The 12,029-nt window shown below is 45.1% G+C and overlaps 2 protein-coding genes across 6 annotated transcripts in view; one reads left to right on the top strand and one right to left on the bottom strand.

Annotated features, from left to right (window-relative positions):
* Klhl18 (kelch like family member 18) overlaps positions 1-6,233 on the bottom strand; it is a 54,949-nt gene extending 48,716 nt beyond the window's left edge. The window contains exon 1 of one of the 2 annotated variants that reach the window (XM_048423746.3): positions 6,036-6,233. In XM_048423746.3, coding sequence (XP_048279703.3) covers positions 6,036-6,164 — 129 coding nt within the window. In that variant the 5' untranslated portion in view covers positions 6,165-6,233. The remainder of the gene's footprint in view (positions 1-6,035) is intronic. The other variant, XM_048423747.3, reaches the window with a different exon arrangement.
* Positions 6,234-6,313: 80 nt separating this feature from the next.
* The window catches only part of Kif9 (kinesin family member 9), a 52,439-nt gene continuing 46,723 nt past the window's right edge, over positions 6,314-12,029 (top strand). For 3 of the 4 annotated variants that reach the window (XM_048423745.3, XM_048423744.3, XM_048423742.3), the window contains exon 1: positions 6,314-6,658. Coding sequence is in view for 2 of the 4 variants with exons in the window: in XM_048423742.3 (XP_048279699.1) it covers positions 6,544-6,658 (115 nt within the window). In the remaining 2 variants the exon portion in view is untranslated. Of the gene's footprint in view, positions 6,659-7,610; positions 7,854-12,029 lie in introns of all 4 variants that reach the window. The other variant, XM_048423743.3, reaches the window with a different exon arrangement.

Here is a 12,029-nt window from a genome sequence, read left to right as displayed (position 1 = left end):
TCACAAGTGCCCTGCTCCTCAAGGACTGTACTTTCCTCTACCTACTTTAAAATAGTGGAGAGGTCGGAGAGAGTCTCGGGAATCAACTATTCAGCGAGTATTCAGAAGTTTAAATTTCTGTACATGATAAGGAATCCAACACATATGTCTACAGTTGGTCATGACAACTCTCGTCCACAATTTCAGTACTTAGAGGCTGAGGCTGGAAGATCAAGTCTGAGGTTGTCCTGGCAACACAGTGAGTTTCAGGGCAGCCCGAATACAGAGTGGGACTGTCTCAACGCCTCCCCACCCCTACCCCCCAAAAAGAATTTGTATTTATAAAACAGAAAAGGTCTTCATTTTCCTCTCTGCTGCAACAGATCTGGGGTGTGAATTCAGACACTCACACCACTCTGGGGTATGAAGTTCAGACACTCACATCACTCTGGGGTGTGAATTCAGACACACTCACATCACTTTGGGGTGTAAATTCAGACACACTCACACAACTCTGGGATATGAAATTCAGACACACTCATATCACTCTGGGGTGTGAATTTAGACATCACACCACTCGGGGTGTGAATTCAGACACACTCACATCACTCTGGGGTGTGAATTCGGACACATACCACTCTGGGGTGTGAATTCAGACACACCATTCTGGGGTGTGAATTCAGACACACCATTCTGGGGTGTGAATTCAGACACACATCACTGTTATCCACGCTCACAGGCGGCACTAAAATGGGTTGGTTGGTTGTATCCTGCTCTGCTTCATGCCATCTGAAGCGCAGGTGAGTAAGTCAACAGAGGACGTAAAAGCATTCCTTCCATCCATACAAAAATAGCTATGCTGGATCTCAGCTAATAGTTTTGTGCCTCGGACAAATCCCTTAATAGCTCTAAGCTTCAGGGTTTTTCAATCTACAAAACAAATGGCTTTAATAGAGACCTCTATGGATTCTTTCTAACATGGTTACTCTAGCTCTGTAATTATCCCTGTGTAATACACTATAGTATACATAACAGAAATGGCATGCACCAACAAGTTCTGACTTCATTTCCTTCCCCACCTACTCTCCTATTACAAATAAGGCATGATTCCAGGCTTGCATGTGCAGCACTTAAAGCCAGTTTCAGCCAAGGTTCTGTACCTGGATTTAGTGGATCAAAAGAAAATATTCTAATACTGTGTTCTTCGCATTTCTTTCTGGAGGCTACATTCTCAGATCCTTGTTCAAAACTTTAGAAGGAACAGGAGAGATAGTTGTCAGGTCAAATGTCTGCCATACAAGACCCTCTGATTTGAGGGAGAATCGGCTCTACAAAGTTGTATTCTGACCTCCCCACATACCCCCCACACACCACACCCACCCACACATCACGCCCACACCACACACACATCACACATACCTCACACATACCCCACATCCACACCACACACACATCACACCCACAACGCACACACATCACACACACTCATACATACCCCACATCCACCCATACACTACACCCACACATTATACCCACTCACACACACCCCACACCCACCCACACATCACGCCCACACCACACACACATCACACATACCTCACACATACCCCACACCCACACCGCACACACATCACACACACACTCACACACAACCCACACCCCACCCACACATCACACCTACACCGCACACACATCACACACCCACTCACACATACCCCACACCCACCCTTACATCACGCCCACACCACACACACACACACACACACACACACACACACACACACACACCCCTACACAGTCCTCCTCGCTCTCCTCTAAGCTCACAGGTCTGAATTCTAAATAAGCAGGGTTGGTGATGTTCTTCCCCTTCTGTTTTCACAAACATAGAAGAAGGGGTATGTGAGTTGAGGGGAAACAGAAACAAACCACTTGCTGACTTGAGATCTCATGAGGGAGAATACTCCCTGAATCTGGGAGTTGGAGCTTCTGCCCAGCTGGCTGGACCCAGATGAACCTGATACACATTGCCTGAACCTTGGTTTCTGTTGGAGGAATGGAGAGGAAATGGGACGAGGAGAACCTCCATGGATACAAACGACGATCCAGATCTCAGTCACATCCCATAGGTTGCCAAGAAGCCCCGTACTAACTTCTAGCCATTAAGGGGAAAGGACGTGCCAAAGAGAAGAAACAGACATTTTTTTGTTTTTTTTTTCCTAATAAGAAGTTCAAATTATTACAAATAAAAAGGGGGCTTTATTCTATTTTTAAATAATTAATTAATTAGTTTAGAGACAGGGTCTCACTGTGTAGCTCTAGCCTGGAACTCACAGAGATCTGCCTGCCTCTGCCTTCACAGTGCCGGGATTAAAGGTGTATTACCTCCACACATTTAAAAAAAATGAAAATATTACTTTTTTCTGCCATACTCCTACCTAACTATCCAAATGACTACCAAGGAATTTAAATTTAAATATTTCCAAAGGCAAAGCGAATCTATGTCCAAGCACTAGCAGTGAGCTTTGAGGGTGTAAGCGCCTTGGATGCTCACTCGCACTCTGCCTTGGGGAGAGAGGGAAGAAGAGGACATGTAGGTTAAGAGTGGGTGCACATGAACTGATGTGGCTTAATTCAAAGTCACAAACGTGTAACTGAAATCAGTTCAGCCTGTGTCAGTCAGAAGACAACACAAGAGCATGGAAATTATGTCTAACCCTACTTTCTCCTAATCCAGCCTGTGATTTTGAACAAGCCCTTTCTGGACTTGGTCTCAACTCCTAAAAGCAAGCCATTCAAGCAGAGCAGTGAACTGATTGCAAATTCTTTGCAGGCAAGGAACATAAATAAACTCAGATAAATTAGAAACTGCAACCTGAGACCAAGTGTGTTGAGGTGTGCCTTTAATCTGAAAACCCGAGAAAAAAGAAGATCACAAATTCAAGGTCATTCTCAGTTACGCAGCAAATTCTGGCTCAGGACACTTGAGATCACATCTCAGATAGCCATTGTAGTGGTGCACGCCTTTAATCCCAGCACTTGGGAGGCAGAGGCAGGCAGATCTCTGTGAGTTCGAAGTCATCCAGGTCTACATAGTGAGTTCCAGGACAGCCAGAGCTACATAGTGAGACCCTGTCTTGAAAACAAACAAACAAACAAAACAAAACAAAACAAACAACAAAATACAAATAAAACAAAGAAAAACCCTACAAAAGTAACACATACATTTATTTATACTTTCTCTGGAAACATCATTAAATTATTATTAATGAGTTAGATGCAACGGCATGTGCCTATATTTCCAGTTATCTGGAAAACAAAGGCAAGAATCTTTAGTACTCGGGTAGGTGATGATATCCATTTACAGAGAAATAAACTGACTCACTAGCATTTAAGGAATTCAAGTCCTGTCAGCTATGAAGTGGCAGAGCCAGGACGCGGATCCGTGCAGAGTCTGTGCCATAACTGCTTCTCAGATCATCAGAACAGTCAAGTTCCCAAATACAGCACAGCAAGTGATTAGAAACATCAACAAATGATTACAAGATGAAAACCAGACAAGCCAGGGCCTGACTTGATGGAGAATTCTGAGCAATGTGGAGGTCAAGCCTCCAACTCCAAGCACTAGGAACACCAGTCTCCTCTGAAGGTGTGTCATGAGGAGAGGCCCAGAACTGGCAGTACTGGTCCCTCGACCAGGCAGGCAGCTGCTGTCATTGCCCTAATAAAAAAACAGGTGGATTACACTCTGATTAGGATGAACTCATGACTCCAGACTTGGGTAACTGGGGCATCCCTGAATACAAAGAAGAGTCACTGATTCTGAATACACTCTGAAAGGACAGGTCTTCTATTCTATAGTTTGGTTCTTGGAATGTAGTACTAGATGACAGCATCGCTGGTCAACCTGACAGGGCCCATGCAATGCCTATGAGTCTGAAATTCTCGGGTGAGCTCTAAAGAACAAGGCCACCAGGTGACTCTAATGCCTGCTTAAATTTGAGAACAATTACCCTAATGGGGGCAACTAGTTACTAAATCATCACATGCCAAAAAGCCTCTCACCAGCTCTTCAGTGCTGGCTTACCTGGGAAACAGCAGGACTCATCAGAAGTTTGAGGAAAGACTCGACTATGAGAACAGCTCTTGTTGTGAGCAGCAAGATGTAGGCTTTGCCTTTCTATGGCTCTCAGCACTACTAAGCTCTCCTGAGGCTGTAGAGAAGGGTCTACAGCCATGTCTAGTTCTAACCTAGGCTTTTTGTTTATAGAAGAGTCTATAGTCATGTCTAGTTCTAACCTAGGCTTTTTGTTTGTTTGTTTCGAGATAGGGTTTCTCTGTGTATGCCTGGCTGTCCTGGAACTCATGCTGTAGACCAGGCTGGTCTCAAACCCATCTGCCTGGCTCTGCCTCCTGAGTACTGGGACTAAAGGCATGTACTACCACTACCAGGCACAGCCTACATCCTTTAAAAAACATTTTTATTCATCGTGTGTGTGTGCTTGTGTGTGTGTGTGTGTGTGTGTGTGTGTGTGTGTGTGTGTGTGTCACAGCATACCTGTGGTGGGCAGAGGACCATTTCCAGGAGTCAGTTCTTTCCTTCCACTATGTGGGTCCCAGGGATTGAACTCAGGTCGTCAGGCTTGGCAGCAAGTACCTTTACCCAATCAACCTACTGTCAGTCCACAGCCTAAATCTTACCCCAAAACTTCTTTCTTATTACTGCTTTTCACTGGTCCCTATTCATCTCAAATGTTACTGCCACAATGAAGTCATTCTTCAGTGTCTAAATCCCTAGTGGCTTTGCCATCTTCTGCATCCTTTAGTTCAGCTTATTCTTCTTAACCCTCTAGATTTCCGTCTTTTACCTGGGAAGATCCTGGCCCTTTGTAGACCATTTCAGTACTCTAATAGAAAACCATTTCTTTCGGGATTGATGAAAAGGTTTTGACAGGTGTTATACAAAGAATACCAAATATCCCATTTAATACTCACTAATAGTGAGATTTAAGAATCATTTTTATCTTCACATTCGGAAAAGGTAAGCTTAGAGAGATTAAGTAGCTTGCCCAAGCTTACAGCCAGTATTTTAATGCAAATTCTCTTGTCTCCAAAGCCAGACTTTTAGACTCTTTTGTTTTATAAAGTGCCAAACTATTAGCCATCCTATCCTACTTAGCAGTCTGACTCGAATATGTTGAGAAGCAAAGTTTCCTTAACTAAGTAGAAAATAAAAGCTAAAAGGTGTCTGTGTCTTTCTGCTGTTTTGAAACAGGAAGAGGGAGCGCCAGGCACACATACTAAGAGCCTTCCAGGCCAAGTCAGGCAGGAAAACCCACAGGCAAGCAGCAGCTCCCCACCTGGAGGGGATCCACCTGGCTCAGCAGTGTAATCAAGGAGCAGCCCAGCATGATTCAAAACACAGAACACCAGACCAGAATGGCTGGTAGGGTACAGGTGGCGAATATATCCTCTCCCCAAGCAGTCCATTAGCTTGCCCTCCAGGATCTTTTGGTGGTGAATATAGGTTGTTTTCTAGTGTGGAGCAGAGCAGTCCACATCAAAAGATCTCCAGATCCGATTGTAAACGCGCCAAGGGCAGGCAATGACTCCCTAAGAAAAGGCTTAGCCTCTACAACAGCACAGCCAACTTCAAGGAGCACAAAAAATGACTTTATGACAAGACAAGGCGTTTTAGTGGTGTCCATCGGAATGTGGAGTCAGCCACCGCCCCTTCCTTCATAGACCAGCCATAAGAACATTTTCTCTTGTCTGTGTGACAGAAAAGGAGGCGGATACCCCAATGTCTCCTTTTCTTAGGGCGTCAGCGGCACAACTCTCAGTCTTTCCTTCCAATGGCTGAACGGCGGCTCCTTTTCCTCTCCCAACTTGGCCTCAATCCCCTGCTCTGCGCTTGGCACCACTGTCTCTCCTCTCTATTCCCCCCTAACCTCTCTCCACCCTCAGTCCGCTGGACCTCTCTTCCCCTGTCTACCACCCTTCTTTTATTCCTGCTCGGTCCCTTTCCCCTCAGCCAGCCATCGCCCAGACCACTGTACCTTGAGCGTCACATCGCACAGCTTGCCCTGCCGCCGGATCTCCTCCATGACGCCGTAGCCACGACTAGGCAACTCCGACACGGAGAAATGCACCAAGTCCTCCAGCTCCTCCGCGCCGTCCTCCACCATCTTCCCCGGCCGCCGCAACTGCGCAGGCCTGGCCGGTAGGCTTCACATTAACCAGGGCGGGGCAAGGGAGCACGCCGACGGCAGCTCGGAGCGCGAAGGAGAAAGCTCACGAGCCTGCGCGGCCACCGTACTGGCAAACTCCTCTACACCGGAAGTATCGCTGCCCCGCTTCCTGGTTCATACGTAGTCTTCTTTTCGCCCCACAACCTAAATCCAAGTTTCGCCTTTACAGCTGCTCTGAGCCTTTCAAGTTAATTGACTCCATCTCCGTCTTCTTTATTCACCCCTGACTTTGCCTGTGTCTTCAACGGAGGAATGTGGACTTCGATTCGCCACCACCTTACAGTACTTCCGGAATCTCTGGAAGCGTCCCGTTGCCATGGCGACTGTGTACACAGCCTGTCGGCTGGCTGTTCAGATTGTGAACAGAATTCCCTCAAGTCGCTGCAGTTATAGCGGTCGCTCTCTCTACTCGAGTGCCGCTGCCTTGCGAGGTGAGCAGTGGTCATGCGCCGGTCGAGCTAGGTGAAAGGGAAACCTGGTGAGGATATCCTGGCTGCTGGCAGAAGCTGGGTTCTGAACCTCTCTTGGCGCCTTTATTTGTAAAAACCGAGGAACCTCTAAAGAGCGTGTTATCCTTGTGCCCCTTTCAGCCTGATCGCGGCTTAGGAGAGCGTGGAGTTTCTGAACTAATGTTCTTTAGTCCCACGAGTCTCCACCGGGGTCTCACGATTCGCCCTAGACAAAGAGGGCGTGAGGTTGAGTGGCAGAGGTCGTTCAGACTCTTCACTCCTCAGTTTTCGAACTGGAGAGACCTTCGGCATCATCACTTCGAGCCATTAGGGCCACAGAGGAGGAAAACAATCCAGAGGGGCACGGAAATGCTGCCGATGCTCCCTGCCACACACACTTTAGAAAAGGATTCCGCTCACTGGGTGAGAAATAAGAGAAAGGCCGGTTTTGCCTGGATGCCAATTTTGGGTTCATCTCAAGGTGTGATTGTAGGTGTTGTGGGTTTAGATGCTATTGTTTCTTGGGCAGTCTTTGTCCCCGATCTAACTAAGAGCCTGGCAGATGGGGACTTCTATTGCCTATCAGTCATCCCGTCGAATAGTCTTTCATCTCCTATCAAGCCTTCATGGATTATGGATATTCTGCTCATTCCCAAGCCCAAAACAAATGAAGAATTCAGCACATAGGTCTCCTAGTGGCTACTCAAATTCATTTTTATCATACTAGAAGTATCTAAGGATTGCGTTCAAATAACTGGGGTTATTCTGTGCAAAGTCCTGAGGGAAAGGTACACTGCCTAATGGGGAGGGTGTGTCGAGACTAAACATGGCTTCATGTACCTGGAAATCAGTGTTCCCTCAAGAAGCCTGCAGATTCAGGGGTTAGACGTAGCATGGGAGAAGAGTGACACTGTGTACCTTGGAACTTTCTCAGTAGTGACTGAAGATGGACCCACCTATGGAGCTTCAGTCACCCTCTGATTTCCAACCATGAGTATCACCACCAACTACCATTTCCTGAGTAGCTGCTGTGTGCTGGGCACTGTTCTGGACCCTGTGGGGGCAATCACAAGAGATACAAGGCACAGTCCTTGTCCTCAAGCAGCTTGTAATTTGCTTTGGGAGCTGAAGCCCACATAAATGAAGCGACATAAGAACGGTAACAAGCAGTATTTCAGTAAGTGCAAAATGGCATGTGGCTTTGATGTGCTTCTGAGTAGTAGACTCACAGCAGGAGCATAGATCATCAGAAAGGCCCATGGCAGGTTGTGTGTGACTCCAGGAATGTTTGGTGGCATGAGCATCAAGGGAGCCTTGGGGACAGCAGATGGCTGATTACTGCATGTGCATGCTGGACATTTCAGGGCAGAAACGGAGGAAAGCTGTGGGAAATTCCTTGAGCTTGCCTGGAACTTGCTTCCAGAGCTCCCTGGATTCGCTGCGATCCCTTCCAGAGGTTATACTCAATGGCACTGGAATCTTCCTGGGCAGGAAGATGGGCTCTTGTGGTTTATGCCGGGGAGGGTTTCCCAGAACTGTAGATAACTGAGTAAAAAGTGCACCTCTCGCCTGGAACCCTTGGGAAGCTCAGGCAAAAGGACTGTGCTTCAAGGCCAGCCTGGGCTACACTGTGACACACCATCTCAAGGAAAGCAGTTTATAAAATTGTGACCAACAAACCACTTCTCTCTACTCTTCAGTTTCTCAGTAATATAAAGCGGAGCTGGAAATGAAACCTCCCCTTCTGTTTCCTGAGTCTGGGCCTCACATTAGAGCTATGTGGGAATTTTTTCCCCCGTAGAGCTCAGTTTTGCAGACAAAAATGTTCAACCAAGCCACATCCTGTTCTTTTCTTTTTCTTTCTTTTTTGTTGTTTGTTTGTATTTTGAGATAGGATTTCTCTGTGTAACAGCTCTAACTGTCCTGGAACTTGCTCTGTAGACCAGGCTGGCCTTGAGCTCACAGAGATCCGCCTGCCTCTGCCTCCCGAGTGCTGGAATTAAAGGCTGGCATGTTCTTTTCTTACCCCAATATTTTTCGGATTAATTTTTTAGCAACCAACAAATTCTAAAAGTTCCAAGAGTGCTAGGAAAAGGCTCCCGTGAAATAGTAATTGAAGGATATAGAAAGTGCTCACATGGGAATAGACAAATCTGGGAGTGCTGTGCTCGCTTACCTGGTTTGACAGCTGCTCTGCATATGATGGGTGATGCTTTCATTTTACCCACATTGTCAAAACTGGCAGCTTGCAGAGCAGCACCTTGGAGTTAATTTGTTCCTGTAGGATATGTAACACCATGGCTGGTGAGGGAGAATTGTCTGTATTCTGTCAATCATGTTTTAAATAAATGCTGATTGGCCAGGCAGGAGGTGTAGGTGGGAAAACCAGACAGAAAATAGAAATGATGCAAGGAGAGCAGGAGAATTCTGGGGAGGAGGAAGTTGATTCCTCCCACTCCTGTCCAGACCACCGAAGCAGCAGGATGTGAGCTGCACCACTGAGAAAGGTACTGAGCCACATGGCTAACGTAGATCAGAAAAAAGGGTAATCAAGATGTGAGAGTTAGCCAGTAAGAGGCAAGACCTAATGGGCCAATAAGCTTTATAACTTATAGAGATCTGTATGGTTGATTTTCTCTGGGGACTGCCGGTTGTGGGGTACCAGGCGGGGACAGAAAACATAAACAAGCAGGCCCCCTCATGTTACACATGGCGATGATATAATTGTAAGAGGAAATGATCCCAAGCTGTGTTTAGAAATGTGAAAGTCACTAATACTTTTAAAATCTAAAATAATTTTTGTTAGGTAGCACCTTTGCACATCTATTAGAAAAGTACATGTAAAATATTATTATTACATATTTAATATGTTTTTAATATTTTTATAGTTTACTAAATATGTGTGCATGCATGCGTGTGCCTGCACGAGTGCCCATATGTGCCAAAGAACATGTGTGGAAGTCAGAGGATAGCTTGGAATAATTGGGTCTTCTCTTCCACCATGAAAGTCCTGGGGGGTCAAACTCAGATCGTCAAGCTTGGTGGCAGGTGCCTTTATCCATGTCATTTTGTTGGCCCTTTTATTCCTTTTTCATATGCTTATTTGTTTGACCCAGAGTCTTACTATGTAGCTTTGGCTGGTCTGAAACTCGGTGTGTAGAACAAGCTGGTCTCAAACTCATAGAACCTCCTGCCTCTGCCTTCGGAGTGCTGAGATTAAAGGCATGGGCCACAACATTTGGTGCTTTATATGATTTCTATGAGTATTAGAAAAGATTCTGTTTCATATGAGAATGTTTTTCTGTAAAGGTTTTTTTTTAAAAAAAAAAAAAGTCATTAAACATCCCTCCAACTTGTTAGGAGACTGAATCATCTTCCTTTGTCTAACATTTCCCTAACTTTTCATAAATTCAGCCAATTCTTTTGCTGGTAAATGCTTGTTTTTCCTTTTTCCTTATCTTCTTCTTCCCTGTCTCCTCCCTCAGTAAAAGTGCAGGTTACTTCGGGGGAAGATGTTTTATTCCTTCTTGAACCGACCCAACCCTGATGGGTCAATTAGAGGGGAAGTGTACAGTGCAGCCTACATCCTGCTGTGTGGACCTTTTCTGTATTTAAATTTTGTTTTGTACGTTGTATAATAGTAGTTACAAATGGTGTTGGGGTTTTTTGTTTGTTTGAGACAGAGTGTTGCTTACCCCAGACTGGCCTTGAACTCTACATAACTGAAAATGACCTTGAACTTCTGATCTTCAGGCCTCCACTTCCCAAGTGCTGGGATTTTAGGCAGACACCACAGACCACCTTAATGGTCTGCCCCCACCCCTAACTTAGGAAGGGCCCATCTTAGGCTATGAGACTCACTGGATAAAGTTCTTGCCAATTCAAGCATGAAGACCTGAGATTGCATCCGTAATTCCCACATAACAGCTGCTCGCTGGAGCTGAGAAACATGTGCATCTTTCGGGCTTCCTGGCCAACAAGCATAGCCAAAATGGTGAGCTTCAGGTAGAGTGACACCCTGCTTCAGAATGTAAGGTGGAAATCAATAGTGCAGACATCCTGTTTCCACTCTACTTGTACACACACTCACAGGTCAGGATACATGCACACATATGTGCACACACACGTGCGCGTGCACACACATAGAGAGTGCTTCAGCTTAAAACTGTACTATGTCAATTTTCCTAATCAAATTATTTAGTATATTTTTATAGGCTTTTCTTGACTTTCTAGTGTAAATTAGCCAGACTTAACAAAATAGATAATTTTTGTAAGTAGATTTTACTTACCTTTCCTTAGAGTCTTAGGATTTTGTCATTCTAGTCCTCTATTATCTCTGTCATCTCTATATAACACTTGAAAAAGTGACCAAGTTTTCGGTCCCCCTTAAAGTCATAACGGTTAACTGGGTACCACAGTATCCACCTGTAATACAGCAGCTGGGAAGTAAAGACAAAAGGCTAAGGAGTTGAAGGCTAGCCTTGGGCCAGTGAGATGCTCATGAGTAATGCTCATGAATAAAGAAATACTACTGGCCTTGCATGTCTGGTGATCTGCGTTTCCTCCTTGGAACCCATGTGTTCTGACTTCCACACACTTAGATTAATTAAATTAATTTTAATTTAAAATTTAATTTTAATTTTAAAAATAAATAAATTAATTTTAGAAGGCCAGACTGGGATGCATGAATCTCGTCTCAAGACAAACAAAATTAGTTGAATATCAATTCCATTCAGTCACTTTTTTGCTTCCCCACTGTGGCACTTCAGTGCAGCAGTTCCACTGGTGACATCTCTTCTAACTGGCATTTGGATTTCACTTGACCTTTAGTTTCTGTGACCACATGGTCTTGTCTGTTTTGAGACAACTCTTCATAGTTAGAGAAGTCTTTTAACTAAGCTTGCCTCCCTATCACTGCTATCCCATTCTTTTACAGTGTCCGTCCCACAAAGCTGCAGCAAACATTTATTTTAATAATATAGACACATACATAATTTGTTATGGTATAATGAATAAGGACAAATATATGTGCGACTCCCTGTTTTGATGGGGCTGGAGAAATGGCTCCACAGTTAAAAGCATTGACTGCTCTTCCAGAGGACCTGTGTCCAGTTCCCAGCACCCACATGGTGGATCCCAGCTGTCTGTAACTCTGGTTCCAGAGGAATCCAATACCCTCTTCTGGCCACCACAGGCACGGCATATATGTTGCATGCAGACATTTATACAGGAAAAACACCCGCAGACATAAAATAAAAACAAATAAACCTTTTTTAAGGTGTTAGGAGAGCAAGGGGGGGACAAAAGACTGTTTTTTTCATCAACGTGAGAGGAGAAAGTCTATTTGATTATG

This window comes from Myodes glareolus, chromosome 4 (genome assembly GCF_982192425.1).
Source record: "Myodes glareolus chromosome 4, mMyoGla1.1, whole genome shotgun sequence".
NCBI classification, from domain to species: domain Eukaryota; kingdom Metazoa; phylum Chordata; class Mammalia; order Rodentia; family Cricetidae; genus Myodes; species Myodes glareolus.
Note: the sequence above shows the minus strand (reverse complement) of the source record. Positions and strands in the feature narration are given on the sequence as shown.